This window comes from Zosterops lateralis (assembly GCF_965231275.1).
Source record: "Zosterops lateralis genome assembly, chromosome: 14".
Classification (NCBI taxonomy): Eukaryota; Metazoa; Chordata; class Aves; order Passeriformes; family Zosteropidae; genus Zosterops; species Zosterops lateralis.
In genome coordinates this window covers 16940820-16951947 of record NC_139774.1, presented here as the reverse complement: position 1 = coordinate 16951947, position 11128 = coordinate 16940820, and the positions used below count along the sequence as shown (strand labels likewise).

At 60.6% G+C, this 11128-nt stretch overlaps 1 protein-coding gene across 1 annotated transcript; it reads left to right on the top strand.

Moving 5' to 3' along the window:
• Window positions 1–8711: 8711 nt before the first annotated feature.
• IL17B (interleukin 17B) lies at window positions 8712–11044 on the top strand (the record flags this gene model as incomplete). Its single annotated transcript, XM_083871684.1, has 3 exons — window positions 8712–8732; window positions 9621–9907; window positions 10698–11044. The coding sequence occupies 3 exons, from the start codon at window positions 8712–8714 to the stop codon at window positions 10954–10956; spliced, it is 567 nt and encodes a 188-aa protein (XP_083727810.1). The 3' UTR covers window positions 10957–11044.
• Window positions 11045–11128: the final 84 nt, after the last annotated feature.

Below are 11128 nucleotides of genomic sequence, written 5' to 3'. Positions count from 1 at the left end.
CATGTCCCTGCTGTGTGAGGAGCCCACCCGCCCTGGCTCACGTTTTTCCATCCCAGGCATCCACAGAGCAGAAAGCAATTCCTCCCCTGTCCCACCTCTGAAAAGCTGGGTGAGCCCCACCAAGCCCAGCAGCAGGACGGAGCTATAAGGGACAGATTTTGGGGAACCCCTTTGCCCAGGATCCACTAATCACACCTAACCCTGAGGAAGCTTTGGCCACTCCTTGCCAGCTCTATGCCCGGCAGTTTCCCTGCTCGTGGTGGCTGTGCTCCACTCAGCTCGAGGGTACAACCCCAAAGTTGCTGGGCTGGGTGTTATAACTGGGCTGGCAGAGGGGGATGCTGGAGGAGTCGCATTTCCCGCTATAGGCAAAGCCAGAGCAGCCCCAGCACCAGCCTCCCCATCCCTGCCATCCCCACACACCCACCCGAGCCCCCTCCCCATCCCTCCATCCACAGCCGCCTCACCTGTGACCCCATAACCCTGTCCTCATCCCTCCATCCACAGCCTCTTTACCTGCAACCCCATAGCCCTCTCCCCATCCCTCCATCCACAGCTGCTTTACCTGTGACCCCACAGTCTCCTCTCCATCCACAGCCCCTTATCTGTGACCCCACAGCCCTGTCCCTATCCCTCCATCCACGGCCCTCTCCCCATCCCTCCATCCACCTTACCTCACCTGCGACCCCACAGCCCTCTCCCCATCCCTCCATCCACAACCTTGTCCCCATCCCTCCACCCACATCCCCTTTACCTGCGAGCCCTCAGCCCTGTCCCCATCCCTCCACCCACATCCCCTTTACCTGCGAGCCCTCAGCCCTGTCCCCATCCCTCCACCCACATCCCCTTACCTGCGAGCCCTCAGCCGCCCCGTCGCCACCGTGAGGGCACGGCCACGTGCCCGCCATCTCCTCCCCTCACACCGCCGCCAACACTCGCCACACTGCCGGCCGGGGCGGGCGGGCCTTTTTGAAAGACGAGCCCGGGCACGGGAGGGAAGAGAAGCACAAAAAACACCCCCGGTTTCCTCGCGGGCTGCTGAAGAAAGCTGGGGAAAAAAACCTTTTTGTTTTTACCTTATATGAGCTGGCGGGGCGGGCGGGGGGAAGGCCAGGCCGAGGCGGGCAGCGCCGTCGGGGGCGCCGCGGGGCGCCATTGGCTGGGGGGGCGTCACGTGGGCCCCGCGCCGCCACCGCCGCCGCCGGCCCCGCTTGTTGCTTTTACCCCCTAAGGAAAGGGCCGCTTGACAATTTTCATATTTCTTCTAAATTTGGAGATTTCAGACAATGCCGGGAGGCTTGGCTCGGCCTGACGGAGGCCCCATGTGGAAGTCATTAAGGCGGAGAGAGGGGGAGAGAGAGAGGAGGGAAAAAGGAGGGTTTGTGAGGGGGAAGCGTGAGGGGGAGGAGGAGAGCGGCCGGGGCTGCTGCCAGAGGCGCGCCTGGGAACCCGGGCCCGGCCCATCCCCGGGACGGAGAAAGTTGTTTGGAATAACTCACTTCCTCCCGGTGTCGTGCTCGGAGGGGGAACACACATCCCAGGGCCTGTGGGGAAGGGGTCCAGAGGGGTTGGATGGCTGTGGGGAGCCGGCCGGCCCAGGGAGAGGAGATGCTCCCCTGGCCTGGCCTGCTGGAGGAGCCCATGGCTTTGAAAAGTTCCATCTGGCCTGGGGGAAAAAAAAAAAAAAAAAAGAAAAAGGAGTTGCAGCAGCTCCGGGGATCTGTTGGGAGTCCAGGGTGAGGTTCCTGAGTGTCCCCAGGGCTGGGACACTTATGGGGTGCGGGGTTGGCTGGGTGAGAGCTGTTCCCCAGTTCCAGGAGCACCAGGAGCTGTGTGAGAGCTCCATCACCCATCCTGTCCTTCCTGGCCCTGTGTGGGCTGTGTGTGGCCTTCCAGCCAGCTCTGGGCCCCCTCAATGAGCAGCAGCTGGAGTGGAGAACACCCAGCACTGAGCACCTTCATCCTCTGCTCCATCAGCCCCCGGCATGGCGAGGCAGGAGTTTGTCCTTGCTCTGGGCACTGCTGCTCTGCCTGGATGACTCAGGGCTGTGAATCCAGCACAGAGCTCAGCTCTGGAGCAGCAGGAACAGCCTCTGCTGCATGAAATAACTGAGGAAGAGCCAGGGAGCACGGGGAGACAGCTTCAACTCTGGCTTTCCAAGGTGGTGACATTCCCTGAGGGGAGCACAGAGATGAGTTTTGGGCTCTGATGTCCATCAGAGGGTCCTGGTGGGAAGGAGGCTGATCCTGAGCCATGCACATCCCAGAGAGGGCTCCTACCATCCTGGGACCCCTGAGCCTGTTGGGACAGCCCCAAAGCCAGGACCACGGCCCCAAAGACAGGGCCACGGCCTCTCTGCCATCATGCCAGGCTTTGTACAGGGATGGTGTGGAGTGTTTGCCATCCCTGAGGCTCCCCCTGGACTTAGGCACCACCTCAGCACCAGAGCCACTGCTGCAGGAGCTGAACATCCCCTCAGCACTTCAGTGTGTGTCCTGGGGATATTCCTCATCCTGGAGGGAGCTGCAGGAAGGGAGAAGCAGGGAACCAGCCTGTGCTGGATGAGGCACCAGGAATCTGCCAGGAGAGCAGGGATGGGAGCAGCAGTGCCTGGATCTGCCAGCAGCATGCCCAAATCTGGCAGGGAGAGGCCTCTGGTGGCCTCTGAGGAGCCAGAGCCACTAGTGAGGTACCTGGCCAGGAAAATGAAGCACTTCCCAGGGGCTGCTTGGGGAAAATAACCCAGTCCTTTTTGGAATTGCTGCACACGCAGAGACACGGTGGCCCCTGGCAGCGCAAGCCTTGGTTTTGCCAGGCTCCAGGAGCAGCCAGCTCCCAGCAGGTCTGCCCACTGTCACCAGGGCAGAGATGAGCCCAGGCTCACTGAAGTGCCATGGGAATTGCACAGAGCACAGCCCACAGCAGGACATCCCCTCCCCTGCTGCAGACAGCCTTGGTGCACAGCCCTGAGCTGGGACAGCACCTGTGGGATGTCACCAGGACACGCTGGGGCTCTCCCTGGGCACAGACCCTCCCTCACTGCTTCCCATCCCCAAACCCCTCGCTGTCCCCAGTTAAATCCCCATCCCAAGCCCTGGGAGCCAGCAGGGAGATCTCCCAGCCCTCTCACTCCCCTCTCCCTCTGCTCTCGGGGGGCTGGCTTTGAGTGAGGCACAACCAAGGGCTGCCATTAAACAAACACTATAATTAGAAACCAGGTTCCCTAAATGAAGTGAAAAATGTAACGTTAGCCTCTGTTTGTTCGCTGGATGCTGCGCTCTTGTTCCATGACCCAGAGGGGTCGTGCCCTGTGCTTTCTGAGAAGCCTTAATAAGGTAATGTTTAGGAGGTTACTATCTTTACAGCTCTTGTCTTATTACAACTCCATAAGAAAAACATTTGGGGCAAAGCAGGATTCCTTGGCGCGGGTTTGTTTTTGTTACTCCTTCACTAAGATGCTGCCCAGCCATCCTTCCTCACCACAGATTCAGTTTCAGTATCTCCACAAAAGTGACATTTTTTTTCCCACCTCGGGGTGACCTCCAGCCTCTCTGGCTGGGTGTGAGGGCAGGGGTCAATGGCAGTGACAGCTCTGTCCCAGGCAGGTGGGATGCTGGCTGCACACGGGGTGATGCCACAGGGCAGTGATGGAAAGGGAGCCCCTGGGCTGCTCTCACCTGCCCAAGAGCCATGGTAAGAGGAGCTGTTCTCCTACAAGCCCTGTTAACATCCGAACACGCCAAATTTAGAACCTTTTCATCTGCTGCCCCACATCAGAGGGGGCTGCTGGAGGGCAGGAGGGCATTTCTCAGCCTGTATTTTATTACAGCCCCTGCCCCCCTCATCCCCTTGCAGGGGCAGGACAGTGATTAATGGGCGAGCTGGGCTGGAGCAGCTCTGAAGGTGACCTTCAGGACCGGCCAGTGCTGTCCTGTAAATCCCTTCCCTCCCTGGACTGCAGCTCACAGGAGCAGGGCAGGAGATTGTCTGACTTCAAGCCACCAGTTCCCACTTGGTGATGATTCTCCAGCAGTTTGGGGGTCCCTGCATGTCATCTCTTGCCCGGGGATGTGGAGAGAAGTTTGGTTTGATCACAGCCCTCCAGGACAGACGTCAGTGCCACTGCTGAGCTTTCCATTTACCTCCACCCTTCGCCTTGCCCTGGGAACTGAGAACTTGGACTCCTGCCCACGAGAAAAAGCCACCAAAGCCCTTCAAATAAGAGACTTTCTCCTCATAGACCCAGAGGGCACTGCTGCCCTGGCAGCACGTCCCTGGGAGCATCCTCCAGCCCCCTGGCCTTGCAAGGAAGGTAGTGGGGATGGCTCCAGGCTGCTCCATGTGTCCCACAGCCAGGGGCTGGGATGTAGAGGACACCCTGGCAGGACTGTTCTCACCTTTGCAATCCAGCACAAAATGAAACCACCTCTCCAAAGCACTCAGGGCTTGGTGTCCAACTGCCTGAGGCTGCAGGGGGGAAGGAAAAGTGAATTATTTGGAAAGGCAGCATTGCTCACCCATGGTCTGTGCTGGTGGGGAGGGGGGGCACAGACAGGACAAGCTGAAGTCAGAACTGGAAAAAGTTCAAGGGCAAAAACAGGGGGCACAGAGAGAGCAGAGCAAGGGGCCAGGCAGGATGAAGGGACCCATGGCCTCAGTGGTCCCTGCAGCCCCCCAGCCTGGAGGAAACTGTGTTTCTGTCCCCCTCTGTCCTGTGGGGACCCGAGACTGCCCCGCACAAAGCTCCCAGAGGGGCTCTCTGAGCCCAGGCTCAGTCCGTGCCGGACACTCCGGCCCTCCCCAGTACCACCATCGGGGACCAGACACGGGTCACCAGGGCAGGGAGACCCCGGGGCAGTCCCCGGCCCCGCAGCGGGCGCTGTGCCGGGCAGGGACGGAAGGAAGCGACTATTTCCATCCCGGGGAGCGGCAGCAGAGCAGCCTTTTTTCCATCAGGTGCTCCGTCTCCAGCAGCGGGAGGCGAAAAGAAAACAAAAGGCACGAGAGGAGCGGGACAGGAGGAACCTGCGCGTCTGGATCGTGTAAGCAGCGACGTGCTGTAAACGCCGGGCGGGTGATGGATGTGCCGGAGGGGCCGCGCAGGATGTGCCGGACGCGCATCTTCCCCCGCCCCGCCCGCCCGGCGCTGCCGGCAGCCGCTGGCCCGACGCCTCTGGTCCCTCCGGAGCCTCCTCCTGTCCCGGGTGCTGCTATCTCCCCCCGGAGCCTCCTGTCCGCCCAGAGCCTTCTCCTGTCCCCCCCAGGAGCCTCCTGTCCCCCCTGGAGCCTCCTCCTGTCCCGGGTGCTGCTGTCCCCCCCCGGAGCCTCCTGTCTCTCCTGTCCCGGGTGCTGCTGTCCCCCCCAGAGGAGAGCCTGGCTCAGCTCTGCCTCCCGACGCCCAAATCTGGCTGTTCTGAGATCCAAAGGGCGTGATTTACAACCAGCCCCGAGGCAGATGGGCAGCCGGGAGAGCTGGATTAAGGCTGTATAAATAATATTGTGCAGCGATGCAGAGACCTCGGGCTGTCAGCGTGGTCACCCCTCCTGCACCACAGTGGGGCAATGCCCTTCCCTCCCTCGGGAAAACTCATCCTGCCAGGCTGAGGGCTTTGGGGACAATGGGGGGAGAGAAGAGGATGAGTCTTTGTCCCACAGCAGCTACTGGAGGGAGAGCACCCATTCTGCTCCATGCCAGCAGCAAATTCCTGGCTGCCCCGTCCAGCCGTGCCGTGTCTCTGTGTTTATGCAATGGCAGGAGCCGGCAGAATTAAGCACTTTTTGTTTTTCCCTTTTTTGAGAATGGGGAGTCTTAATTCCCACCAAACAATGTTCTTTTTCCAGCAGGCTTAAAATAAGCTTTTTTGGCTCTGGCGTCTCTGGAGCCGTTGTGCAAATAAGGATGTGAGAGCTCCGTGCTCTGGCTGGGCCAGCACTACCTGCCAGGGGGGTTTTGGGGGGACATGGGAGGTCCCCAGGCCTGACCCTCCTCCCACTGCAGCACAGGGCTGGCTCTGGCCAGGACAGCTCGCTGGAGCTTTCCTTTGATGAGTGGAAAATGTTGCTCACGCAGAGATAGGGATGAGGCCGTGCTGGAGCCTCCTGCCAGACCCGCCTGTCTGGCCCTGGGCTGGGTGTGTGCTCAGGTGTTCTGGTGCCTCACAAACCCCATGAGGAGCTGGGTTCTGGAGCAGCCTGGCGCCTGGAGAAGTGGCCGTGCCCTGCAGAGTGACACCAGCAGTGATGCTGCCCATTGCCCACTGCAGAGGGAGGGCACTCCAGACCCCACACCAGCTCCCACCCCCACAGGGACATTCCTGCTCATGGGAAACTGCACAAAGCTGTTTTCTGCCAGCAGAACCGTGTCCTGATTCCCCCCATTCCCTCACCTGCAGTCCCCTGGTGTGGTGTGCTCTGCCACACAATCCCTGCCCAGCAGAGCATGGCAGGACACAGATCCCCTGCATCTTTTCTTGGGCTGGGCTGGGTTCTGTGAGGGTTATCTGGTAAATAAGCGCCTGGGTTTACTCAGGGCAGGTGGAGCTTATCTTCACAGCCTCTCCTGCCCCATTTGGACTCCTGTTCCCCATCTCCAGGCCCTGCTCTCCACTGAAATTTCCCACGGCAGTGGTGACAGCAGCAGAGATGAGCACGTACAAAACCTGAGAGCACCTCTCCTGTCCCCTGTGGGTTTCCAGCACTCCAACCCCAGCACACGCTGCTCCCCCAGGGATGGCACTACAGCCAGGATGGGCACACAGAGCCCTCCTGTCCCAGCCTGGAGGCAGAACTGGCCATGTCCCAACCTCCCCATCCCAGCCCCTTCCCTGGGGCGAGGCCGGTGGGGAAAATCCTCCCTCGCCCGCCCCCGCCTCCCCCAGCTTATCAAATTTGGCCATGTCTGAAAAGGCCTGGTTTCCTTTTCACCAAAAAAGATCAAAACTGGGTAATTGGCTGCCGGCACAGATGCCTCTGCGCCTCTCTCATGTGTAAACAGCATTGCCGAGCGCTGACACAACGCAGGCGGCCTCGGCACACGCAGGCGCCCCCGGGGCTGCCACCGGCCCTTCTGGAGGTGCCAAACAAGGGGTGAAGTCGCTGGGTGCAGGGAGAGGTTGGCTCAGCACCCCTAAAAATGCTGGTGGCCAAAGGCCGGGTGCTGCCGGACACCTGAAGCACAGGCAGGTGGTTTGTGGGGCTCCTCCGGCGGGTCCTGAGGTGACAAACGGGACACTCTGTGATCAGATCTCAGCCAAGGGGACAGAAAAGCCTCAGAAACGCTTTCCTTGGGGATGGGGACGTGGGCTGAGGTGGGTGGGAGCTGCCAGGCTGTTCCCTGCTGCACCCCAGGGCTGGCAGGAGGAGAGGGACAGCCTGAGCTGGGGGTGCAGAGACCTTTACCCTATTTACGGGGTTTTCTAGAGGCCAAATTCACGGACTGGGAAAAGGAGGTGGAAATTTCCCTCCGCCCTACAAAGCTCAAGGGCCTTCAAATCCCTGGGGATGCACAGTGAGGCGGGAGGAGCGGGGAAACAACAGCCAGCGCTGCCAGCAAAGGAGCAGGGCAGAGCCTGGTGCCCGGGAGCCTGGGGAACAGCGCCGGCGGCTGGGGCTGGAGGGGAGGAGAGAGGGATGGAGGGAGGGATGGAGGGGCGGAGGGATGCAGGAAGGGATGGAGGGAGGGATGGAGGGAGGGATGGAGGGGCGGAGGGACGCAGGGAGGGATGGAGGGGCGGGGTGAATGGGCGGAGGGATGCAGACGGGGGATGCACGGAGGGATGGAGAGGAGGAAGGATGGAGAGGAGGAGGGATGGAGAGGAGGAGGGATGCAGACGGGAAGGACGGCGGGCTGGGAGCGGTGTGGTGGCGGACAGCACCATCGCGTGGCACTTGACCGCAGGGACAGCGACAGCCCGGAGCGGGGGTGTAATGCCAGCCCCTGTCCCCTGGACGGGGAATTACAGCCAGCATCCCCGTGCCTCAGTTTCCCCCACCGCAGCACCCTGCACCGCTGTGCCTGACCCAGGAAAAGTCAGGGCAGCACCCACCAACACCCAGCGCCCCACAGACCCACGGCCAGCTGTGGGCACAGCTGCTGTGTCCCCATGGCAGGAGCTGGAGGACAGCAGAAGGGGAAGGGTTTGGGGACAGACAGACCAAGGGTGCAGAGAGTGACGGGTTCCATCATCTCACTGCTGGCCAGGAGGGTTTGGGGGCTCCTGGGGACAGCAGAGCTGCTGCTGGTGGTGGCACACAGACGACAGTGGGCCCTCAGCCCCAGGTTACCTGCTCACCTTGCAGGACACAGCCACCCCTGCTCCTCCTGTGAGCCCTCACTCTGCCAGCCCAGCAGCCGTGTCCCTGCAGTCCTGTCAGGGTTCTGACCATGCTGGTGACACCAACAGAGCCTAAAGCCCCTCCCCAGAGCATGTTATTGCCAGGAGAGCCCCTCAGGGCTGCCTGGTCCACAGGGGACCCGCCACTGACCACAGTCACTGCTGCCAGCAGAGCCAGCGCCTGGGGCGGCGACGGGTGGCCGAGTCCCAGACCACGCTGGCCCCCTGCCCTGTCTGCTCCGAGGCTCCCTGGCACCTTGGGGACCAGACACACCTCTGGCAGGGCACAGCTGGGGGCTGGGGCTTTCCCTTTTTAGCTGCACGGCTCGCAGGGACCGGCCACAGTGCAGGACAGCGGCCGGCACCCCTCCGCGGCCATGGAGAGGGCTCCAAACCTGGTAAGGTCCTCCCCGGCAGCTCAGGGCTTGCTCCTCATTTTTTCTCTAACAGAATGATTTGCATGCTTGTTTACCTGGGGGTTGTTTGCTTTGGAGGTGCCTGCTGTGGCCTGCCAGGGCCATTGCTCCCATGCCTGGCAGGGTGAGGATGCAGCAGCCTGGGAGGGAGAGCAAAGCCACGGCCAGTCCGGCCGGACAGTCCGGCACCGGCCGGGGAGAACAGCCCTGGCTGAGCCCTCGCTGCCCCAGGGCACTGCACACCCACGGGCAGGGTCTGGGGCTGCCTGGGACACGAATAGCAGGGAGCAGCACTACAGAAAGCAACTTTGTTCCCTGCTGGGCAGCCTGCCGGGTGGCAGCACTCGGCTGCTGGGCCCAGCGAGGCCGGAGGGAGAAGGGAAAGAAAAAAGCATCTTTTTTCTCTCACCGTCCTCAGAGCACAGAGGGAGGGAGAGGAGGGTTTGGATAAAGATCCCATTCTTGACTGTCTCATCTCTGTAAGGCTCCTTTTAAACCAGAGGCTGCCCAGGTACAGCCTGAGCTGGTGGATCCCTTCTGGCAGGCAGCTGCCTCAGGGTGGGCACTGGGCACAGCTGGGGCAGCACAGGCAGGGGCACTTTGGCAACACAAACTGCCAGCTCCCAGCAGGGTGAGGGACAGCCACACACATCAGCTCACCATGACTGTGTGCCCACCATCCCTGCAAACTGCCCTCTGGTGTTTCTCACCTGCAGGCCAGCACTGTCTTTGGGCATTGAATGTGCCACCTCAAAGTCTATGTGGCCCTGCCATCACCTGGTGACCCCTGGGAGGAGGGAGAGCTCCCCTGGGAGGAGGGAGAGCTTCCTGCAGCCCAAGCAGCCACTCACCATCCTCCTTCTTCCTCAGCTTCTCCTTTGCATCTTCACCTTCGCCATGGTCCTGGTTCCTGAAGCCAAGGACCAGAGCAAGGCAGCCAAGGGCAGGAGAAGGGGCCTGGCACGGCCACCAACAGCCCCCCCTGCCCTGGCCTGGGCCCCGGAGGAGCCCTACAGCAGCATGGCAGAGTATGAGCACAGCATCCAGGACATGGTGCGCCAGCTGAGGAACGGCTCCGAGCCGGGGGACACCAAGTGCCAGGTGAACCTGAGGCTCTGGAGGTCCAACCGCAGGAGCCTGTCCCCCTGGGCCTACAGGTGAGCTTGTGCCAGCTCTGTGCCAGCACAGGGGCTGTGCTGGCTGCTGGGGCTGTGGCAGGATATAATGAAGAACTCATTTCACCCCAGCCACCCACTGCCCCCATCACCATCTGTTGGGAAAGATGGGACAGGAAGGGCTTGTGGATATGATTGTCTGATAAGAAATACTGGAGATGTAAAACCTGTGAGTGAAATAGAAATGAAGGGCAGCTTTGAGATGTGATCATGGCAGGCAGGAGGACGGGGATGAGCTGGAGTCAGGTTGAAGGACAGAAAACAAAAGGACTCAAGGGTGCAGCCCCTCTCCACCCTGCCAAAACATCAGGGAAAAAGTAGGTAAGAAAAGTCTCTTTAGAGTTTAGAATACAGGATGATATGGTGATATAGCAGTTCTCATAGGCTGTAGGCAAAGTCTGTAGGGTTTGTATCTCGAGCTGGTTGGTCACTCTAAATTAGAATATTCAACACAAAAAGAGATAGAATGGATTGGAACAAGGTCCTCGTGCTCTTCTACCTCTCTTGCTCTTACTGCTCCCTCTCTCTTACCTCGCCATTATCTCTCGCTTGGTCTTTCCCCTCTGAGCTTTTTTACCTCCCTCACCTCACACTCTCCCTCTCTCTTTGGGGTTCCCTCCAGCCCAGGCTGGTGGCTGAAGGCAAAGCCCTTTTTACCCCTGACACTTGCAATAAAACCCCGTGTTTCTAGAATATCTCAGCTCTGCAGAGTTCCACGGATGCTCCTACAACCATCTCCCCAGCCTTATATCCCGCTTCCCCTTTTCTCCAGGATAAACCACGATGCCACACGGATCCCAGCAGACATCCCCGAGGCCCGGTGCCTCTGCACTGGCTGCATCAACCCCTTCACCATGCAGGAGGACCGGACCATGGCCAGCATCCCCATCTACAGCCGCCTGCCCGTGCGCCGCCTGCTCTGCCCGGGCCCGGCCCAGGCTGGGCACAGGCCTTCAAGCAACAAAAAGTGCCCCAAGAAGTACCAGATGGTGATGGAGACCATCGCTGTGGGCTGCACCTGCATCTTCTGAGGCTGCAAAGAAGCCTCGCCCCCCCTGCAGCTCCCTGTGGGCATCTAAGCAGCTTGCTCTTGCTTGCCGAGCTTGCCCAGCCCTTTGGGAGAGGCCACCTGGATGGGCTTTGGGGTGAGGGGAGGTCCTCAAAATTCCCCTGCAGACTCCACCAGGCTCAGCCCCAGCAGCT